This window comes from Malurus melanocephalus, unplaced genomic scaffold (assembly GCF_030028575.1).
Source record: "Malurus melanocephalus ecotype Western Australia unplaced genomic scaffold, MMel_1.1 scaffold_10, whole genome shotgun sequence".
In the NCBI taxonomy this organism is placed as follows: Eukaryota; Metazoa; Chordata; class Aves; order Passeriformes; family Maluridae; genus Malurus; species Malurus melanocephalus.
The window spans coordinates 286,502-310,475 of record NW_026623242.1 but is presented as its reverse complement, the minus strand read 5'-3'; the positions used below and the strand labels follow the sequence as shown (position 1 = coordinate 310,475).

Here is a 23,974-nt window from a genome sequence, read left to right as displayed (position 1 = left end):
GATTTCCACACCTCCTATGTGAGACTGGCGTGCATTGCTAGGCTAAAAACCTATTCTCTTTCTTTAGTTGTCCACCTAGATCAAAGAAAGTCGCTCGTGAGAACATGTCTGTGTTTGTCCCCCAGCTTCATTCTGGAATCAGAGTGCACTTTGCTACAGGCTGTGATGTATGAAGCAGAAAGAAGATTGATTTTCACAAACTACCTTGTACCTGAAGTAATGAGAGTGGCAAATTACTTGTTCACTGAGCAAACATGACAGGAATGTCATAGAGGGAATTTATATATATATATGCAAATGCACAGGGGTCATATGGTGTTACTTTTACAAAGCGACCTTTTTCACCAGGGGGGAATTTTAAAATTTGCCTCAGTCTACACAGGAAAGGTTGAATAAAACTGCAAATGCCTGCATTATGTGGGAGGTAGAAACTAACACAACTAATAAATAATGTAAGAGTCAACATAGTAGAGAAGATCATTTAAATAACTGCATTATTTCTGTACAAGAGACTTGGGGTCTCCAGTGATTTCTGCTACTCATTTAGGCTTTCTCTGAAGTAGCAAATAAAATATTTGTCATAAAAAAGTAAGAGGATATGGGACTAATTTTCTATCAGATTTTTGTCTCTTAAGCATTTTGTCAGGATTCAGTAGAGAAATAGGCTTATGTATCTCTTTATGAACACTTGCATTCACAGGGTCTGTGTGTTTGCAAAAGGCATATGGATCTTACTGACAGTGAAACTTCCCACATATGTAAAGCAGGAACGAATGAATTTTGAACAACTTCAGGGAAGCTGTTGTTTGTAAAGAAAAGAAAAACAAGGAGCAACAGAGAAAATGTTGTTACTCCTAGGAAACAGATGAGAATTTCATTTGTGTATAAGCTTTTAAAGGAAGCATTTTTTTTTTCTCTTCAACAACAAAGATTACATGAGTTTGCACTTCACCTAAAATCAGAAAGCAAAGCAATTTTGCACTGGCCATGTGATTCTCCTCTAATTCTGAACTATTGGAAAGGTAGCTGATCTCAAGTCCAGAAGCAAAGAAGGAGGAAAGTAGAAACTCAAAAGCTTATGGATGCCACATCGAAAATACGCATCTGTGCATGGCATTTTCAGTACCAGCTGTATGGTTGGACCACATCTGCTGCTKAAAGTGGGCTGACAGTGAGATGGAGCATTGACAAGGAGAGCCTGTCCAACCTAGGAATGTACTCACATTTTGCTGCTGTTGAGTGGCAGAGGGCAGGGAGAGGGATTTCTGCTGACATGGCAGCTTRTGAAACTCCTCTGCAGCATCAGATATGGTTTCTCCCTGAGAAAACAGTCCTGCAGTTTTTTGTCACTGATCACCAAAACAGTCTATTCTTGAGTTCATGATACCAGACTGGTGATGGTCTCATGGAGTGTGCCTCAGGGAAAACAAATCTTAGGGAGCAAAAGTAASAAATCCTATGAATGTATTCCTTGTGTTATGGTGTCACTGAAGAGCTGGGCACAGCAGAGCCATCCCACGCTCAGCCACTGCCTCCTTGAATCATGTGGGTGACATCTTTTTGTTACATTTTGAATGTGTTCCTGAACCAGAAAAGGAGCCATCTTTCTTTTTTCTTGCCTCAAAGCACATTGAAAAATGAGCTCAAAACCAGCAGACTTTCATGTCCTCTTTTGTGTGAAAATGCTGAGAATCTTTGGATTTATTTCAAATATGTTGTGTTAGAAACTGAAGGAAATTTTTTGTTACACATAAAGTTCACATGTAAAATTAGTTTTCAGATGTAGCTGTTTCCTATGGCATGCCTATTCTCTGTTTTGATCTGTGGCTTACTTGGCATTATGGAAGCCTGGGTGTATCACAGGGAGGGAGAGGTTCTGCAGAAAAGAAGGTAAATAGAAGAATAAAATGACTCAAAGRAAACCATTTGGGTTAATATCTACAGTTCCTCTGTGGAGCTCTGCATCACCTCTAGTGAAAGCAGACATAATTTGGGAACTCATTTGTCCTACTTAACACAGCCAGTTATGTCAGTGTAATAACAGTACTGTCAGGGTTTCAGTACTGAAACAGACTCAGCTTTCTTTCCTGGATGTGCTTACTTGATGTAGATCAGGGCTGCAAGAGGCTAATAGCTGTTTCAGAGCTCAGGTCAAATGCTATCTAGTTCCAGTGACTTCTCAGTGCTCTATTGTGGGCTGTTTTGCAAATCCACAACAAAATAATGAGTGTCAGAGTTTCTGAGCCCAGGTGATAATGCAGGCAGTCATACACTGAGTGTATCTCACRGCCTCTCTGGCCTCTCCTTCTTTCGTAGCTGTTGACCCACTTTGTTGATGAGGTGTATCCATTCCAACCACTCAGCTTCCTGGACTACAAACCCTTCATTTTTTTTTTATTTCTACAGCTGTATTGCTTTAGTGTGTGTAGCAGGACTGCTGAGAGTAGAGAGCTTCACATCTTGTTTGTGCTTAWGCAGCCACTTGTCTGTCCTTGGACTGACCATCGTGAGTGGACCGCACACAACCACAGGACTAGGTCTAGGGTCATATAGCATAATTACTTTGAAACTTAACATCTTCTTTCAGCTTTTTCTATTTCAGCAGCTGTTTGTTATGAATGCTTTAACTGCTCAGCTTTTTTTTTTGTAGTTCTGCTAGTGGCCTCTGAGCTATTAGTTGCAAGCTAGAACTGCAACTTGCACTGCTTTTTCTGTTATTTATGCCTATTATGGGACTACTATTAAACAGAGTTCAGATTTTTGTCCTTCTAAAGGTGAATACCACAAATAACTAGTGCAGAATAATGTAATAGGTTCGTGGTGCAGAAATGGTGTACAGTTTTTCTCATGACTGAGAAACCTGGTAATGGCATTGARCCCAGATTTTCTGTGTCAAAACCAAAACCCGTCCCTGACTTTGCAGAAATAAGTCTCAGTGCTAGCTTATTCCTTTTGGTGTGCTCAGCTGTGTGCAGGATTTGTGTGTTCACTCTGTCATGTGTCCTGAGRGCTGCTGTTCACAGGCAGAGAGTTTGGTTTTTTCTCTTTCCCCTGCTGCTACCGCTTTTCCTGGTGCATTTGCATTTTCTGATGTGCATTTGCTGCCAGTCTCATGGCACAGTGAGTGAATCTGGCATCAGCAGAATACAGGAAGAAACTGTATTAGATTCAACCTTGCTTTAATGGTGCAAGTCCCACTGGGTTTTGAGCAGTGSTATGTAGGTGAGGAAGAAAGATTTGATTTTAATGAGAGATGACTTGGCACCAGCAGCATAACAGGTGCAGTATGAGAATCCAGAGTGAAAGAGTTAATTCATATTCTTTTCACAGAGAGAGCTGTGAAAGAGCGTATGCTGAATGTGCATTCCAGTTTCAATTTTTTGTTCTTATTTACAGTGRCAAATAATGTATTTCCCTTTAGCTTTGAGTGGTTCATAAACCTGGAGCTGATGATGAATATGCAGTTTACACTCCAAAGGCACTGGAACCAGTGCAAGAAGGCAGAGCTTYGAGTGGTTCACAGCACACTGTGATCGCTGCTGTGATTATTAATCAGCCAGGCTTTCAGGGGCACATGCACTATCGTGGCTACAGCACTTGCTTACTCCTCTCTCCTTTTGCTTGATATACGTGATATGTAAACCTCTGGGAACACATAATAAATATGTGACTTCTGTAAAAGATTGCTGAGTTCTGTTTGCTCTGAATTCATGTTTAAAAGAGTTTGGTACACTCTTCTGYGGGTTGTTAGTTTGAGTCATGTTTTCTAACACACAGCTTGCTCATCAGTCTCCTGGAGACCTAGATTAGCAGTTCTGGGGGAAGTGGTCTGGTTTCAAGTCTGGAAATCATCAGAGGAGTTGTGTGGTGTGTGTTGGCTTACCAGCATGCGGTGTTCTATTTGAAAGAAATTGCTGAGAGGAAAGGAATTGTTTTGAAGGAATGGAAAATTATTTGGGACTTTGAACATACTACTGATTAATTGTGTGTTAGAGCAGTCTGTATTTCAGAGTTGTGGTTGCCCAAGATAGCCCTATATATGAGCAAAGAAAAGAGATGCACTTGAATTCCTTTGGGTTTCTTATGAATGTAATAGGAGACAATTGTGCAACCATACTGAAGTAGTGCATTTTTTTTTCTGCTCAGGAAAGCAACCTAGTTCCAGGCATTACAGTTTTGTTCAAGTGATCAAATTTCAGCTTTTCTAGTAGAAGTGGTTTGAAACAGCTATCACTGTTCTACTGACCTATCAGCAGAAGCATGACCATTGTGTAGAGCTGCTTCTTAGCCAGCTCCCTAAGGTTCTTCTACGGGGAAGAAGTGAGAGAAGGACCCATTATTATACCTCTTGCCATTCTCTGCATGACTGTAATCCCTAAGTACTAGAGCCTACATTCCTGAACGTGTCTTTCTGGCAGGTGGAGGGGTATTTTGTCTTTAGAGGAGGTTACTGAGAAATAAGTCATGTGTTATCTTGAGCTTGAAGCACCTCAGTGGCTTGCTGTCACAGTGAAAACATCACTGAGCTCTGTGCAATTTCCCTTGGTGCAGTAAATCAAATCTTTTCATTACCCAAAGGTAGACAGGAGAGAGGGTAGTGAATCTGCCCTGCTCAAGTTCACGTTCCCCCACCACTCAGGTCTTCCTAACAGGATTTCTCTGTGGGAGGATTGGTATCTGAGCTGAAGGTCTATTCAAATCTATGATTGCCTTATGACTTGTGGGCACGATTTAAAAAGACCTGCAATCCCAAAAGCTGAAAACACCACAGTATGATCAGAGAGAACCACATTACCATGGCTGGCTGCAGACACAGTAGTGGAACTACTCTGTTTATCAAAATCTGCTCAGAGGTGCATGGATTCATCCTTCTTGCCAGCTTTGGGGTCTGCTGTAGTTATGAACACTGTCTGTGCCTTGGGAGAAATGGTGATGGTATTGAATTCTCCTGGTACTGACTAGGATGGAGGAATGCTGTCAGACCAAGGAGGGAGGTTATGTTGCTGCTCTGTTTAATGTATCTCATTTAGAGCTAAACAGAATTTAAGGCTTTAGGATTGTCAGCCAGACCCCTGTAAAAATTTGGTCAATTCTCCTTAAATTAAGAAAAAAAAAWGTATTTTTAAGAAATCTGAAGATAAACATTTATTTTTGTGTATTTTTGTTTTCAGGATGAATAAGAAATACTTACAGAAAGCAACTAAAGGAAAACTGCTAATAATAATATTTGTTGTAACGCTGTGGGGAAAATTAGCATCTGGGGCAAATCATCATAAAGGTAAGAAATTCTGTTCTCTTTTATTATACTGTTGTATCTGTGGCCTCCATCTACAAATTTGGAAGGGTTTGGTCTATGTGACCTTTTCTCCTCAGGTGTATTTGTGTCTCCTGATACTGGTTCACTAATCAGTACCAAAGAATGGGCATTTTCAATGCATAGACTTTTATTTATTTATTGACAATTTAAGTATTTCCGTGCCATTTTCAGCATTCTCTGATTTTATGTCATTTAGTAATGATGGTATAGTTGAAAAAAAATGCTAAAAAAGGTGTGGTAAAATAAGAAAATACTGAATACTTCTTGTCTCATAAAAATAGTTATATCAGCAGATATGTATGCTGCAAATGAATTCCTGGAATGAACCCTAGAAAGAAACAATTTTTAGTAGCATAGATGATGCTACTGTGTGCAGTTATCTGTCAAGGCTAACATAATGGATAATGTGTATTGAATGAGATTGTTTCATCACCAAAAAAAGACTGCTGCTTTGCAATGTTGTCTAATTTCTATGCTTCACTCCTAACACCTGACCAGGGACTTTAGTAATTTGTGACAATGAGAGTTTTGTTTCCTCTTGTCATTCCAGCCCCTAATATGTATGTATACACACCAGCACAAGCTGTGATGGTTTATTTAATATTATAAAAATGGGTGGGTGGTTTTTTTTTTGTATGTGTGTTTCTGTTAACCCTAACACAAGGAACAAGTTCTCCAGATTCATGTACTAATGCCTTCTTATAGGCTTATATAACTTGAAATGTGATCTGCAGTATAATATGATTTTGAACTCCATTTCTCATCATCATATAATGTCTGTTGGCTGTTTATCTGGTTGTACAAGATCAGAATAAACTCTAGCAACCCAGGTAAATTAAGGGTGGGACACGGACATTACCACAAGCTAAGAAGTTAAACCCAGAGGAGGAATTAAAAAAAAAAAGCAGTCAGTTAATTTCTCTGTTTCTGTTTTGTAATGTTCACCCTGATGTTAGGATTTCATGAGCAGATATTTTATAAATGAAATATATATTTTTCTGCTGTGCAAATATACATTTCTTCAAAGTACCTCTCTGATAAAGGACTTCAGGATGCAAACACTTTCTTCAAAGTCTTTTGCAAGCTTCAGTTTGACTGCAGACAAAACAGAATCTGATGTGGTCCTGCAGGCCACYGGGGATGGGCATCACGCCAGATGAGAACCATGCTGACACCCTTTGCTCAGCCTTGCTCTCCCTCCAAACCAGAATATGGATTTCTGCTGTGGCTTTCCAGTTTAGCTGCCTATTAGAAATGAGCCAAGATAGCCTAGCCTGCATTCAGAATTCTTTTGCTTTGATTATCTCTCTTTAAACATCGAAAAAGCCAATATCCAGTCCATCTATATTCCATGTGCAAGGGCTGGTAAAGCTGTGTTTGCTTCTATTGAATTCAAACTTTGCCAATGTTTGCTTACTACACTTTTTGAAAAAATGGTGAGTAAAACCCATCACCAAGTATTTGACAAATTATAAGGACTATTTTGGGAATTAGTGCTTCATAATTAAGAGTAAAAACATCCACTACCATTATTTTTCCCTGTAAGACTTCTTAATATATTTTGTTAAAGGTATCAAAAGATACAAATTAAAGAAAAATAAGCTTTTAGCTACCTTGCAGCAATATGAAGAAATCCCTATAGCTAATAATCTGATTTTCAGGGGGGCTGGTGCACTTTTCTTTTTTTATCTAAAAAGATTAAATTAATATTTCTTAAGTTATCTCTGCTCTAAGGCTGAGGCTCAAATAACAAACACTGTTCAGATAACTAATGGTATAGTTCTGCTGGGGTTTCCCTTGCACAGAAAAGCTGAAATTGGTGGTGGATGTTTTTATTCTCAATTATGAAGCACTATGAAGAAGTCTTACAGGGAAAAATAACAAGAAGCATGACTTGAGTGTTTAATTTGAAAAAGCAGCTACTTTACCTGTTCGGTGTCTTTTGGAAAGAAAAAAATATTCAGAAAGATTTTGGCTTGTGGATTTAGTAAATCAGTTGCACTCACTGTATGGAGGATTTAAAAAAAAGCACAAGTCAGAGTTATGCAGCTCAATTACCATTGATTTCCAAAGATACTGGGAGTTTAAATTCCCTTTGTGTCATAGAAAATCTTCCCCTTGCTCTCATGGCAGAAGTTCATTGGAGGTACATTGAAGGAGAATTTGATGCTGTTCACCTTTGCATGGAGTTTCCAAATACTGAGAAACGTGTGAGTTTTTTCAGCACTAATTATTCCTAGCATCATTAATCTTCATTTATAGAAGTCCTTACTARCATATTGACATGACAAACCCTAATGACTTTGAAGGAGCCCCTACAATTCCAAAAATCAATAATCTGCATTTAAAAAAAAATTCCTATTGACTTACTCATATTATGCACTAGTTGCACTAACTTTCAAACCCATCTCCTTTTCAGAAAGCTATTGTTGAGGAAAAGAAAAGGTAAAAGAAGAAAAAGATCATCAGTGTGTGAAAAATTGTTTAATGAGCATGGTACTCTCCAGGCAGACTTCAGGAGGAATATAAACAGATAACTCTGACAGGCTATCTCTAGGCTTGTTGCACTTGTTTCGGGGATATGGCACATATGAAAACTCCCAAGTCAGCAGCAAGAAAAATAGATGCCGAGRCAGGGCTCTGGAAAGCAGGCTCTGAGGACCAATTGAGCAACAGGGTTACAAGCTGGGATTTCAGATTACATCTTTTCAGTGTGATGTGTGTGGGTGCCAAACCCATTCTTCTTTCTCTTGAGAAGTCTGCTTTGAAGACACTTCTGCTCCCATTATCTTGATTGATAGTTGAAATTTCATCATTCTGGACAGTCAGTCCGAGAGCTAAGAAAGTTAAACAGTGTTTAAAACAACACAAATCTTGCTTTTTTTTCTTCTGCACACAGGATTGTGGGTTCTCTTGTGTGATTCCCAGCTGTGCACATACCTGTATTTCGTTCATGCTGTATTCAGTAAGAAAACCCCAATTACTCTGCTTTTCTTTATAATTTTGCTGTGGACCCTGGTATTGTGGTGATGGTACTTAAACTGAGAATCAGCTCACAGTACCAGGAGCATTTGTGCTGCAGTAGTTACATATGAGAAGAGAGGCATATCAATCTCCAAAAGGATGCTGTCAAGTATATGAGTCGTAAAACTGATAAAGACTGATCCTGATCCTCCTACAYGTTGCTAGCCCTTGGAAAACAAACMAACCTGTACAAACATATAGTGTTTGCTGGCAGATATGGCAGGCAGGCATCAGTTCAGCATCACTGCCTGTTTGCTATTTCTGTCATAGGGAGCATGAATTGATTTGATGACCATCGTGTCTTTTTAAGAAAAAAAATGTACTGATACCCCCTTACAAGCAATCATTTTGAGGCTAAAGGCTACTGTGATACAAAATGTCTACCCTAAAATGAAAAACTCTTTCAAAATTCATAATTCTGTGAACTTTTTTGATCACTAAGATTTTTTTTATGTTGATAATGCAATAGAATATTCTAATTAGATTGAGTGCTTTTGAATCTAAGCATAGTTTACACAATGAGTCTTACATTAAATTTAAGTCCTGGAAAAAAAWAAGAAATTAAAAATATGGCTAATGATAAATGCTCGCATGCCAGAAGGAGTTTATTAYGGAACCAGAAACACTCCAGGTAGATAAGTAACTGAGTATTTTTTGATTTATCATGAAAAGTCATGGTAATTTGTTTTCATTTAAAAAAAATCCGAARGTGGACTTATTCATCTGATGCCCATCATATACATAAACTAAACTATCAGATATGATGTAGAATTGCTGCTCCTACTTATCTGTGAATTTGCACTAAATTAGAAGTCTGAGGGAATGTCTTTCTATTCAAAAGGAGATAAAGAATTGTGGCTTCTACACTACTGGCATCAGTGCTTTGATGTAGCCTGTGGCTATGAGAAGCAAGAAACTCTATTCCTAGTGCTTTGAGACTCTGCCCAGATAAGAACAGCCCTATGGGTACATGGGACATCTCCAAAGTATTCAAACTTTCTGTAGAAATACCTTCATTGTGAGGTTATAATGGTTTAGCATGAACTTGTGTTTGCCCTTTTTGCTGAGGATTTTACACCCTGTAATAGCACAGCAGAAATAGAGGGTGTTTGCATTCAATTTAAAAAACAGCAAGCAGCCTCAGTGCAGAGGACAGAAACCAGACGTGGGATAGCTCTCCTTCCCCCCAGTAACCATTAGATAGCTCCATGCTCCCTCTTGTTTTCTTCTGAGTGAGCCAGGTTGGAGGTAATGCCATTCTTTGGGGACATAAGATACATGGTTTGAAGTCTGAGTTAAAGAAGGCACCAAATACAGATCTCCCAGGTCCATTATGGGGGCTCTAATACCAAGGGTAAGCAGATGCAGGACTGTTTCTTCCCTGGTTTTTACTTTCTTGAAGTGCAGTGTAACATCTGGTGGGAGATCTGACCCTGTGGGTAACTCACACGTGCTAAAGATGCACCTTCTGGTTGTGTGGACCTGTCAAAGGATAGGACAGTTGTTCTGCTTATTCCCAGGTTCTTTGCTGGAATTAGAACAAAAATGTCTAATATTTAAATGTGGGAAGTTGCAAGCATGCAGAGGAATGTGTGTGGATGCCTTAGGAGTACCGAGAAGCTTTAGTAGGGTCTGTCAAAATATTACATGGACAGTCCCACTCATGTATTGTTGCCCTCTCAGTCCTGCTTCATCAAACTCTTTTGTCACATTTTCTGTCTCAAACACCGACCATCCTATCTCTTGTAAAAGTTTGGCCCAGATATGGATTCTTTTAAATGAGAATGCTTTGTGTGCAGCTTTCACYAACTTAATTCTATGGGTAATTAATGTTTAAATATAGAAACAAAGGAAGATAGTTATTTTAGCAGGCATGGGGAAGAAAGATATTAAAAGTTCTTATCTAGCTTGGGCATTATTTGAGAGTTTCAGTCATATCAGGATCAGAACCTCATCYAAAAATTGCTGTTTGCTTGAAGATAAAATACAACAGTCAGTCAAACACTTTTATATCAGTATCTGTCACTACAATCTAAAATGTTAATACCATATCTGTTAGAATTCAGGAGATAACATTCCTTGGCCTTCTGCCAGGGCCTAAAGGGCAAAAAAAAAAATCCTCTAATTGCCAAGATGCCAGTAGTTCTGATGGTTCACTGGGACATGGCTGCAGAAACCATCATAGTAGCAGTGTTGTGCCTATTTCTTCTCTGTGCTGCCAGCTCCACCACAGCAAATGGTTGCTTTCATTTTTGCTCCCATTCCCACCGTCACCTTGGCTGTGAATCTTGTCTGTCCTTGAAGCAGCCATGGAGAGGCAAGTTAGAGAGCTGCAATCATATATCATGCATTTGCCCTTATTCTGATCACTTAACAATATTTCTACCTGGCAAGTAGTATGGCACCTTGAGGTTTTCCTAAGAAAAGTGAAAGGGCAGGGTTTTTTTGGGGCCTGGTCTTGTAAACCCAATGCCAAATTTTTATTAACTTTCCACGAGGAAGTACCCAGGGTAATTTTCTTAAATACATTCAGATTTTATATTGCAGAGGAAAGAAGTTGGTTGTAAAAACCATTATATTATTGTAAAAGTTATATAGTTGATTTACAGGTTCAAATTTCAAGCTTTTTAATATTTTCAGCTTTTTTGTTTATAGCAATGTTATCCTCCTTCAGATAACTGTCCCACAAGTCAACTGTTTCTTTAGCCAATTTCTGTTTCGGATTAGGCTTTCCTATATTTTTTTKTTAGGAAAATATTGTAAGATGTTAGACTGAAAAAAACACTGATGACATGCTTATCCTCCTATTTTTACTTGTTCCTATCATGAGTAAATGTTGACATTTCCCTAATACTGGAATCAGACCTACTTTTCCCGTTTTATATTCTTGGTTTCAAATTCCTCTGGTAGAGTTGTTATTTGTACTGAGTAATGCATTCTGCTAGATTCCTTTATAATTTGCCTAGGAAAACAGAGTGATTACATTTGCATGCTACAGTTTTTACTAAAKTTATAAAAATAACATGAAATAAATTGTTACACAGTACACTCTCTTGGATCTGTTGATCAGAATTTTCCTTGTATTTTCATTAAATATTAAGTGTTCAATTAATTAAGCTCTTAGTGATATACTGTAATAATTTTGTAGTAATTTTGTTAGCATTTACATATTTACAATATTATTTTCTGGGCTTGCAGTTATATTCTGATTTTTTCATTTGCCCAAATGTATATCGTGCCATAGAGTATGTCTTAATTAAACATTAAATTTTCCTCGGAGTCGAAGAGGAAAACAATGGATGTTAGATACAGCTGTGATCAGGAAGGAAGAGGAGGACTCTTYAGTGACCTGGAGACTTCTATCATATAGCAGGGAGTAGGATGCTGTGCCACAGCAAGCCAATGGTGTCACTGCAGTTGTCTGTGCCCAATCCCCAAAACCTTCCCCCTTTCTGGAAACATTTTTACTAACTGAGCATACTAGCTACACTGTCTTTAAAGAGRATCCTTCCAGTACAGACAGGTAATATAGGAGCTGAAAACAGGAAGACTATTGCAAAGTTTTAAAGGTAAATATCAGTTGAGTTTACACAAATAAACCTTTTGAGGAAATGYCATTTTCTCATAAATAATGCTGGTAAAAAGAATCTGCTGGTAATAATAGTCCACTGAGTTACTCTGAGAGCGTGAATCCTCACGTGCAGAAAAGCTCTGCATAGACCTTATGGTTGAAGTTTCCAGCCTTGGAATTTGAGTTTTAGAATGGGCTGTGTTTGTGTCTTCTGATGGCTTTGGAGCCAATGGTAAGTTTATCTTGAGACATATTGGATGGTGGTGACAAGTTTATGGCCAAGACCCTGAAATCAGCTTTCTGTGGCAGAGAAAACAGGCAGATTTTTTCTCCACTGGTATGACAACTTCATTTTTTTCCTCTCTTTTTCCTTGGAGAAATGCTCATAAAATTTTAATAATGTCTGGGACTATCAAACAAGAATACAATTGAAAAGAAAATCTGAACAGTTTATGGTTTCCTTTACATTATATTTTCTCCAAATCAACATTTTAAGATCATGCCATTTTTATAGGTCAAATACATTAAGTCATATTATATTTACAGTTTGATCCTTAGCAGTACCTGTGTGGAACTGGGTGATCTTTAAGGTCCCTTACAACCCAAAACATTCTATCCAGATGTGTAAAATTTCTGTAATGGCAGCATTAGGACCAATTCTATCTGAAGTCTAAATCTGTTGTCACGTATGGAGGACATATGATTCTAGTGCCAATTTTAAGGATTTTTTGCACTGTCCCTTAGACTTTCCAATACACATCCCAAACAATCAGCAATGACTGTCCCATGTGAGTGCTGGTATCTATTGCATATCCCAAAATCTGAGTCAAGTGATTTTACATATTCAGATTTTGTGGTTTGTGCCATAAAAGCAGATGTAGAGATTATTTCTGTATCAATCAGGATATATGTTTATCTAACTTTCATCTGCATTAATTTTCTGCTGATGATGTCTAAAGACTGTCCCCTTCTCTCTTTACCCTCTTCACTGAATTTACTCTGCGATAGTGTTAAGTAATTGCTTGTACAATGTCATATTTTAGAACAGCTGTTCTTCAGTCATACAGATGCCAAGGAAATGTTCAGAAACAATCGGCTGTTCTGGGAAATATCCATAGGAAGTATTTTCTTTGTTTTGGTTTGCAGTTTATAGACTTTCTTTCMCAACAAAAAATTTAGTTCTGTTCACTAGGGGGGCTGAGGGAATTTACTGTTATAAGGCTCACTGGGGCAATCTTCCACTACAGGAGAAATTTGGAATCACAGAATTCTRGAATTATTCAGGTTGGAAAAGACCTTTGAGATATTGAATCCTCAGCAAGGTCATCACTGCTGAAACAGCTTAAATGGGTCAGTTTGGTGTTTTTTTGAGTGCTTATTATTTATTTATGGGAGTTTTATTAAAATGTTGGCTCTTTTCAAAACTAGCWAGAAACTCAGGGAATTTTCCACAATGTCCAGTTTTAGACATCTCTTCTAGGTTCTCTGAAACATCCTTCAGAGCTCATTCCTTTCAAAAAGTGAGAACTCAAGCTTTAAGTCTAGGCGTGAATACTTCCCTGAATTCCTATAGCAAATAATTTACAACCTATTGGACAGCTTCTGGAACTTTTAGAAAGTTTCCTAGMAGAAGGACTCAGTTTGTATTTTGTTCTTTCATCTGTCAAAGAACTCTTCTTCTGTATCAGGGTCATAATGTCTGAATAAAATTATAAAGATCTTATTTTATTTCTAATTTTTAAATAATGTCTCACATCGTAGTTCAGAAGCCGGTGAAATCCGGTCTGTGACAGATTCATTTATATCTCTATATCRTTCTGCAAATGTCATTCTGTTAAAAATGGTTTAGTTGTAAAAGCTTGGTTTTACATTTGCTCCGTTTCTCCTTGTTGAATACACATATTCAGAGAACGGGGTGAGAAGGGACCTCTAGTGATCATTTAGTCCAGCTCCCCTACTAAAGCAGATTCACCTGGAGCAGGTTGTGCAGGATTGTGACCAGAAAGCTCTTGAATATCTCCAAAGGAGGTTCCACAGCCTCTGTGGGCAGCCTGCTCCAGTGCTCTGTTACCCTGTTCCAATCCAATTTTATGAAATTTTTAAGAGAGATGCCTCTGCCTGAGTTAAGGTGCAAACCATATGCTGAAGTCAATAGTATAGATTTTATTTAACARTAAATATGAGGTAGAGAGAGAGAGAGMGATAGAAAGAAATAGAAAAAGGTGTGAGGGGAGAGAAAGATTGTGACAGACAGTTTAAATAGAAAATGTCATCACTCTGTGGATCCTGATGACATCCTGTTGATTCTCTTCTCCTGGTCTTCTTGGAAGTGAGAATCCCACAAAATAGAGTTCAGTGGATTGATGCACGTTCAGGCAAGGTGGGAATGCCCAGCTGCCTCCCCTGGKGGAGCCAGGTTTGTCCCTTGCAAGAGGCGCTGGATCTGTTGCACCCCTTGGATCTTGTGCAGTCCCMTGGGGCACGGCCTCAGGAACGAGCCTGGGGGAGCTTTGGGAGTCTTTGATGGGATATCACACCCTCAGCTGTCCCTCCTGTGAATGTCCCATGTATGTGGCTGTCCCAGGGTAGGGAGGTTTCACAACTTGAGGCAGTTTGTGTGCGTATTCGTTCCTCCTGTCACACCCCCAAAACTCTCCTCCTCCCCCAGCTTGGGGGTAGTGTGTGCAGACCTGGCCTCAGCAGATGAGCCTTGGCCTCCCCACCCCAAACCCAGCACAGCTGATGATTTTCAGCACAGCTGCTGGGTTTGGCTGTCTTGTGAATACATTCTTCTCCGTCAGCCTTGTTTATTTCTCTCTGTACCTGAGATAATTGGACAATAGGGTCACCATTATCTTATCTCAAGTTCCCTTAGGTGGGCTAACTCCACAGTCCAAAGACTGTGCAGTCCAAAGTCCCAGTCAGGAGGCATATTTAGGGAGTGAAGGGCCTCAGTGGCTGCATGTTCTATGTACAGTTTTGCCATATTGGGCAAAAAATYCTTCATAACAATGTTTAAGCCAATAACCATAACATTTCAGTCTCTCACACACCCACTCTCACAGGGAAGCAGTTTTCCATCATTTTCAGATTGAATTTCCGGTTTCAATTTCTGTTTGTTGCCCCTTGTCCTGTTGCTCGGCACCACTGAACAGAGTCTGGCCCCATCCTCTTGGCACCTTAACATATTTGTGAGCATACAGAGAAAGTCTGGAAGAATTCTGAAATTAGCAAATAGTAGTGAAATTTTGACCTTCCCTTTGGGAGTGGGAAAGTAGCATTTAACTTTGGCCAAGAAAAAACCACTTCTCTACTTAGATGGGAGCAAAGCCGTGGCATATTTACTGGAGGATGGAAGCTGGCTTGGGGGTTCAGATGACAGAAAGCAGGAAAATCGTAAAAAGAACAGTCTGTCTTGTGCAGCTCTCTTTTACCAGGCTGAGCAAGAATTCTGTCTGTAATGATGAGGAGGCTGAGGCAGGAGCTGCCAAGTCTGTCTTGTTCTTTTTTCCCCATAGATTTGTATAACTCTTGTACTCAAATTGTTCTCAAGTAATGCAATAGACTTAGAATTCTTTTTGCAAAATACTACTGGCTTCAATATCAAGTGCCCTTGAATGACTAAAGTATAAAGCTGAATGTGTGGGTTATTTTGGGTGTATGCAGAGCTGCAGAAAGGATATGCACAATAAAAGTATTTTGTTAAGATGAACATAAGTCTTGGGTGCATTGTACTGTTGTATTTTTAGGTGGAAGTAATTAGAATTGCTTCAGCTGAGTCTATGCTCCAGAGCCATGTCTGAGAGGAGAGCTGCGTGAGTTACTGAGAAGGTCAGAATTGTTCTGGATCCAGGTTTTGAACCCAAGATTATGCTTGTGTCTGATGAGAGGGGAGCAAGGACGAACCACTGAAGCCTGTAGTCCAATCTCAATGAATAGAACTGATCATAGAAAAAACCATCATTAGATTACTTCAGTGAGCTGAAAGACTAAGGAAAAGCMGAGTTAAGTTTTTAAAATCAGCAGAAAGTRTTTTAGCTATGAAAAACAATATGAAAAGTTTCTAATGTAAAATATTTATTTTAAATGTTCCTTAATTTTCTTCTGTTATGTAAATATGCTACTGCCAGGAAAAAAATGTTACTGGTGCTAAACTTTCATCCAAGATGCATTGGCATATGTCAGATTAACTGTGGAAATTTTGTGAAATGGAACCCAGAAGGTGTGCTAACTGCTGCACACCGCAGAGTGGAAAGTAAATATATTTCCAGTGAGTGACTATTGAGAAAAGAAGCATCTGGAAGAAATGGGAATTTTGGATTCTTAATTGCCTCATTCACCCCAGAACATCTGCCAGAGATATTAAGAGTAAATAGGACTATATCTAAGAGAAGATAGAAGTTTAAATAAGGAAGGAGGAAGAGTAATTTTGTACCATCTTGTTACACTGCTGCGCACTATGCATATGAAAGCTGTGTAAATCTTTTTTTTTTCTGCTAGTTTTGGCTAAAAATCATCTTAGGAGAATTAAAATACTGTTTCTATGTCTATGCTTATGTTTTAAGAGCCTGTGAAAATTTAGAAAAATCTCAATTATGGAAAGTAAATGATCCATATTTTCTCCTTCATCATATCAACACACAACATGCTARAAAGCTGTACTGTGGAAGACAAAGGGCATCCTGCAGAAGTTGAGCCCTGGAAACATCTGAGAGGAGAATTAATCTTTCATCYTCCTTAGGCCACTCCTGTTCACAGCATAGTTTAGATGATCACCAGTCCTGGGAGATTGCAGGAATGAAGTGCACTCGGGCCCTCTGCCTAATATTAGGGAAGAAGATGGGATTGGAAACAAAAAAAAAGTGGGGAATTAGGAGGGACCCCATTACACAGGGCTCTTTGGTCTTATCTCATGACTTCCCTGACTTTTAAGTTTTTGCCCTGCAAATTGCAAGACACATTTTCTGCAAAGAGATTTAAGGACAGAACACATTTCCCACCCTTCTGTCATGTCACTGTCATTAGGTTTTCCTGGGTTTACTCAGAGAAACAGCTTGTAAGGAGAAACATGACTGAGGAAAAGAGCATGGCCACCAGAGAGGGGATAGGTATGTTCYACTTCACAAATGTGCAGTAAAATCTAAGTGCTAGAGAAAAAGAAAGAACTTTTAACCTGATGTGATTTTAAATTTTCTTTCAAAAAAACTCAAAAAACAAACTATAAGGAGCACTGCATATTGTTGCCATATAAAATATAAAAATGCCATGCTCTAGAGCAGCTGTTTCTTAGTTATAGAAGCATCCAAAATTGTTCAGAATCAGTCAGCTATTTTTGGAAATAGCAAAAAAACCAAAAATACTTTAATTAGTTACGTCTAAGTCCTCCACTGATAGGATAGAAACAATTTTTGTTTGTGTTAAAAACCTTTGGAACTTAAGTTTTTGGGATTTTTTTCTGAAAGTGAGAACAAAACTACATTAAAATACTCTGAGTGGCATATGGAAATCATACTGTTATTTTTGCAATACATATAATTTATTTTATCACAGGCTGTATTTTAGCCTCATTATTTTTTCATCTTTGTGAAATAAACAATGCTAGTCTGCTGGACACTACTGACATTAAGTACTGAAAAAAATGATTTTGCTGAAGGAAATATATTTCTCAAGTCTAGTTCTTGTTTCTATTTTCAATTATGAATTAGTCTGATGAACGTTTTTTACTTAGATGAACAAGAAATCCTGTGAAGAGGTCCCATTTAAAACTGTCACACTAAAAAATAGTGTTTGGGGAAAAAAAAGTAAAGGCTCCACTAATCAGATTATTCTTGGCTTCCAGAAAAGCTCTCCTAAAAATCTATCTTTGGAACAGGTCTGTAGGAGTAATTATAAACTAATTTGCTTTTCTGCTGGGTGCTAGGAATACAGCAGTCTACACTTAAGCAGCGTTACGATCCACACTAAAAATGTAGGAAAATGCCAAATTATGGCTTATCCTATTAGAGTCATTGTGGGAGAGGGGTGTTAAACTATAAAATATCTCTTGTTTTTCATAACAATGATCACTAGGGGGGTAACAATTTCAATAGTTTTTAATGTAGTTTTTAACGTAGTTTTTAACGTAGTTTTTATGATTTTTTGGCATTTATTTTATACTTTTTTATTTTATGGAAAAGTCTCCTAGAATTATGCATAGTAAATATGAATAATTAAAGAGGAGATAGATGGGAAAAATGAGATTTCTTTCTTACAGAAACCTGGAGAAAAATGTGGGTAAGTTAGTTTACAGGTATAGAGTAAGACTTAAAGAYTCCAGACTAATTTTGAGTCCCTTTATTAATACAGGGAAGAAATAAATTGGTGATGTATTTTAAATYCAGGATGTCTGAGTCCTCTAAGTTTCTGTTTGTTTTTTTTTCTTTGAAAGAGAAAGTTCACTGTTTATAGAGAGCTTTGAAAATCAGTTTCATATGCTACTACCATAACTAGTTAAGTTTTGAAGGCTCCTGAAATAAAAGCCAGGAGAGTATGTTTCTTCCTCTGAGTGTTGTGTTTGGGCTTGCAAGTGACTCTTCTGCTGAATCCTGGCAAATGTCAGAGATCTTAAAATCCARCGTTGCAGAGGAGGATAAACAGTGGCTGTCTTTCAGCTTGGTTTAGTTATACATATCTGTTATCATTCTTAGAGCAGGCCTGGTCAGAGCACTGACCTCTGTTAAGGCTGATTCAGTATTGTGGCAATGTCAGATTCCAAAGAGGGCAGGCTCACAGATGACGAGACTAAGCAGGGATCGAGTAATATCTCTCCTGACATAGCTGTTTCTCATAAGGTGGGATCTAATCTTGCACATTTAAAATTTGGGCAATACCTTCTGGAGATGCTGCTTTCTCTAGCTGCACTGATTTTACAGGGATGGCCAGCTTAGATTGGGCTCTGTAAGCATCCAGTGTAAGGTGACGCATCTTTGGTTTTGTAGAGAACAGCTAAACCCCCACTCTCATTATTGTACTCACAATGTAGGAAATGATGATATGAAGATTCAAAAAGTGAATAAAAATGTCAAGATTAATTTCTGTGGTAAAACATTGGGTCATTCTACCTAGAGACACTGTCATGGTTTTACTTGATCTGATTTTTGGTGGTGGGGGGATGGGACCAAGAAACCACAAAGATGGCTCCTGTGAGGAAGTTCTAGAAGCTTTCTCCTTCTTCTCCAGCAAAAGGAGCCCTACCCCCTGTGTTTTAGAGCCAATCCATTGTGGTTCTGAGGTTCATGGATAGGCTACCCATCAGGCCTGAGCCAATTGCACAAGCTAGTTACACATCTGTGATGACATATGGTCTTGTACTTCAGAAGAATTCAAAACAAGATAGGGGCGGCTGCCATGTAGTTTTTAGGTTGTTAGTGTTTAGTTTTAGTATCATGCACTGGGGAAAAACAGAGCAGGATGGTGAGGAGTTGTAAGAAGAAAAAATGGAGACCCAAGATCACAGTAAGGAGAAGATGGGATGAGTTGCTGTGCTGTGCTGTGGTTCTCGAACATGGAGAAAACAAGTTGTTCTCGAAAGGACTATTTCATCAATGAGAGACCTGTATAGAAAAGGAGAGCGACCTTGCTCTGAGGAAAAAAAAAACCCTGGCCTCTGAAGACTGGACTGAATTGATTAGAAGCCAAAAAAGGGGGAAGAGGCTTGGCCCTCCCTCCCACGACGTCTGAAGCGAGTTGATGCTAAGAAKAAATTGTGTTCTGTGGGGAGGGAGAGGTGCCCCTGCCCCACGTCTGAAGTAAGTGTATGCTTAGAAGAAGCTGTATTCTGCCAAGAGACTTGTGATAGTGGCCTTAYGCCGCTGAAACAACGTAGTTTGGCCTTGGAGAACATTCTTTCCTTTCTCCCACGAGGTAAAGGAAAGACTCCCTTGCTATCAGCAGTTATACACTGATTGTTTCTTGGGAAAAGACCTTCCACAGCTTGGAGCTGTAAGGATGCTTCTCCTATGATGCTGGATGCAAACCGTAATGAGTAGTTTGATCTATGTTAGACTTCCATTACTGCACCTCTTTGTATGCGGGAAGACATGGGGGGGTGGACAGGGCCGACCTGAGAAAGAGACAGGTCCCTGGAAAAAATAAGAAGTGTCTTAAAATGTCTGGTTTTATTTTCTTCTCCTTGTTGTCTCAGTTTGAAAGACAGGGACCCCCCTTGGAGTGGTGGATATGACYCCCCTTCCCTCTGAATTATTATAGCTCTGAAAATCATGGGCTTTCAGGCAAGAATATGGGTAAAAGGGAATAACAGTTTTTACTAATATGTATAACAAGGTGAAACAAGTAACAATAACAACAGCAACAACCAGCCCAGTGCCCAACTCAGTGTCAGCCTCACAGAGACACAGCCTCCCCTTTGGTGCAGTTACAGTCTCAGCCGGCAGGGGCGCTGTTGGCTCCCGGCTGGGCAGGGCGGGTGCGATGATTCCCCGGCGGCTGCAGGGGGCGCTGTGGCGCGGGTCCCGGCTGGCTCAGATCTCCCGTGTCGACAATGATTGACACAAAAATGGCAGAGGTGGATGGAGAAAAGTTTMTCTGCAAACTCACAGTGGAAACACCGATCTCAAAACCCACAATTACCAGAGTGATTGTGTGTGAAATAAAAGGAGATTCACAGTACTCATGTTTACTTTTTCATTGTGGGTCTAGTTCCTTAGAAATTATAGGTGCTCAGTCAACACAGAATTCCTAGGCAAGGCACCACTTCCATGTAAAGAATCAGGTGTTAAAGAAAGGCTGTCCCACTGAAGTTGGGAAATGCTGGCTCATTCTKCTGCATCTTCAGTTTCTGATTTCCTCATTTTTAAATTTTGCTTTACAATGATCTGCTAACTACAGCTGCACCTGAAGGATATGCACAAGGATCATTCTGAAGATTTCTCTGACTTATGAGCCCTATGAAGATAAAACTCCTTCTAGATTTGTGTATGTGATCAGACAAGGTATCTCATGAATGGCATTTTGTCAAATCCTCTGGTGTATCCCCTTGCTGTTCAGCTTTTAAGGTGGTGAATTGAAGGGGAAGGCATTTTTTTCTAGTTTTTGACAGTCTTCCACAGGCTAAAGAAGATTATACTTGGCTCCCTTCACAGCATATCAGTGCTGTGGACCTGGAAAGTTATTTAATGCTCATGTATTTTTTCTGGTGTGCATTTTAGAACTAAAGCACTGAATTATTTGTTGTGAGACAGTGTAGGTATTTGTAAGGAATTGTGGGTAGTTGGTTATTTCCCCATAACAATTTCATCTAACCTTGGAAAGAGGCACAGCCCTATGGATATTTATAAATTGTCTGCTGTCATTTTTGACACATTGTTAGACACTAGCAGACAAATGCATTGCACTGCTGTGTATTGTACATGGCATTCAGCTTTGCACTTGGGACTTTGAAAGAGTCAAAATAGCCCACAGATAACAACTGCTGCCCTATGTCTCAGTTATTTAACTAAAAACTACTCTTCAGTGCAGTGTGAGGTTTTGAGGTTCTAAGGTTCTCTGTGAAGAAAATCCTACATTAAAGTAGCAGAAAAGATTGAAGAATGTGCAGTCATAACAATGTATGCAGCCAGTAGATGGAGGCTATAACTTTATGTGTGGTAGGTCATTGGCGTATTTATCTTCCTTGCAAGTTCCTTTTGGCAACTGTTGCATAAAAATTAAACTGGAATTTAATTAAAAAAAAATCATATCTCCCTGAGAGCCACCCACTGTCCTTTTCCTCATTTGGCCTTTCACAATGGTGAGAAAGATGTGAGAGCTGTGGGTGTCTCTTTGGCATGACCAGTCTCTGGCWTTGGCATAGCACCTTGGACAGTGGTGCAATCCTTGCACCTGCAGAAGCATTGCTCTGGCTCTTGTGGGAGAATGATGGATCTGGGTGTTGGGAAACATGGCAGAGGAGGAGCTGTGGGAGCTGGACCTGTTTGGAAGCTTGCCTTGAGCAGCAGCCCCTTCACCARCCCTTTCAGCAGCAAAGCACAGCACCATGGGCTTCCCTCTGCACTGTGGCAGGAGGCACAGTTACTAGGCTGCTCTGTGAGTCTCTTCARTGCAGGAGCTTAATCTCTGGGGTAATCGAAAATTACTAAAAATTTGCTTTTATTTTGCTCCAGGTATGCTTTCTATAGTCCCAGAAAACTCATTTCCAAGGGCTGCCCAGCAAGCTCTTCTGTGCTCTGTACTTGTGGCTCAGCAGTGGTCCAGCTCCATAAAGAGCAGTGCTTATTTTGTGGATAAGCATTAAGGAAAAAGGATACTGAGCTGGCCTCTTACATCCCTATGTGCAATGTAGGAGCTTCCATAAAGATACAGGATTAAGATCCAAATATGAAACCATATCTTCATAATCTGAAAACATCCCAGAATAATTATGAAAATTTTTGTGCATGTCATTGTTTTGAATAGGATTTTTAAAGATGTCATTTACTTCAGATGCTTTTGTTACCTGACAGTTGTTAAAAAGCATGCTTCTGGAGTTCTGGACACTGGTGATATTTTTGCAGCTTCTGACTTTGGATAGCTGTAGGGTGGTCTATGTATCTCCTATCAACAGCTTCTGTTAACCAGAATTCCTTCAGAAACAAATGCCAAGGAGTCAGCTAGGAGCATCTTAAAATGTACCTTTTCAGCAAGAAGATATCTGAAAGTATAATCTACTGGGAATCCTTGAGCAAAAATATTTTTCATTGCACTGCTCTGAATGGSTCTCCTGGCAGTTTCTCCTCTTTTACTTGGCTTGTTGAAATGTGCTTTCTTTTCCTCTGTCTTGAAGAATAGCCAGCCTCTTCCCAGGCCATCCAGTTTCAATTCATAGACTCTGTCTAGGTCCTTATTGATTCATCATGCCCATGGCTTAGAGACTTGCTATTTATATGGAGTCAATAATGTAGAGAGAAGGTTGTAGCAGGGGAGATCTCTCCAAAAGAAGGCATTTCACAGTACTAGACATGTGCCTTGTTAGCAGTTTTTTTTTAAAGGCCTGAGTTAAGTTCCCCTCCTGACTCTGCACTTCAAAGAGCTTGCCAGGGGCTCTAAAGAGGCAAGCTGAAACTTAAAATTAAGATCTTTCTTTCAGGAAGTGAACTGTATGCTGTGCTGGGACATCCTATAGAGTTTCTGTTAACACATATGAAGGAGTCTSATGGACTGTGGGGAAGACCTAGAAGGCAGGAGTGTAGAAAGGGAAAATTAAAAAAAAAAAAGCRGTTGCATAGATTTCAGGAAGGTGAGTGTGCATACATATGCCTATGGTTTGTGGGAGGAATATTTTGAAGTATATTTGAAAAGTATAATGTGCTTTAACTGACAGATTAAATAAAAAATGCAATACAGAGCTGCAAAATGGAATGTGATACATTATAAAAATACATTACAGAATTAAAGGAACTTTAAATTAGTACATTCTATTCAGTCATGAAAATAGATAAGATGAAGAAAAACAGAGCTAAAACAAACCCCAAACCAAAAACATTTAACACACAAACTAGAAATTTAACACATCAACTCTGTGTAAAATAAAATGTGCCATCCAGAATATGATGAAAGCAAGAAAACAAGCAAAAGTCTTGCAGAGCTTTTAAAAGGTAGAATTTCAAAAATTGAATGTTTTTTATAGATGTTACATTAAATGTAATCACATATTTATGTGATTAATGTATTGACACATATGAAGGTTAAAAGGTATTTTCAGTGCCTTATGGTATGTTTTCATTTAAATATGTGTCCTATGTACTTAGCTGTACATAAATACCTTTCTGTGTAGAAGAGGGATAATGAGTGACTCATCCTGATTATTATCTTTGGAAAGATTTTGCACAATGGGAATCCTGACATTGGCAGAATTTTCAGAAGTTTACTTCGATTTCACTGACTGATTTCTATCAGGTCATCACTAAAATCCCAGAGTGCTTCTGTTATAGCAGATTTCATCAGCTTAGTTGTACTTCTTAAGGCACTACTTAAGGTGAAGGTGTTCTGCCAGAGGGTCATGCAAATATGGGGTTTCTACCCCCTTT

At 39.0% G+C, this 23,974-nt stretch overlaps 1 protein-coding gene across 4 annotated transcripts in view; it reads left to right on the top strand.

Moving 5' to 3' along the window:
• TAFA2 (TAFA chemokine like family member 2) overlaps positions 1–23,974 on the top strand; it is a 181,754-nt gene that overhangs the window by 122,500 nt on the left and 35,280 nt on the right. For all 4 annotated transcript variants that reach the window (XR_008966056.1, XR_008966054.1, XR_008966055.1 and 1 more), the window contains exon 2: positions 5,172–5,278. Coding sequence is in view for 1 of the 4 variants with exons in the window: in XM_057376862.1 (XP_057232845.1) it covers positions 5,173–5,278 (106 nt within the window). In the remaining 3 variants the exon portion in view is untranslated. The remainder of the gene's footprint in view (positions 1–5,171; positions 5,279–23,974) is intronic.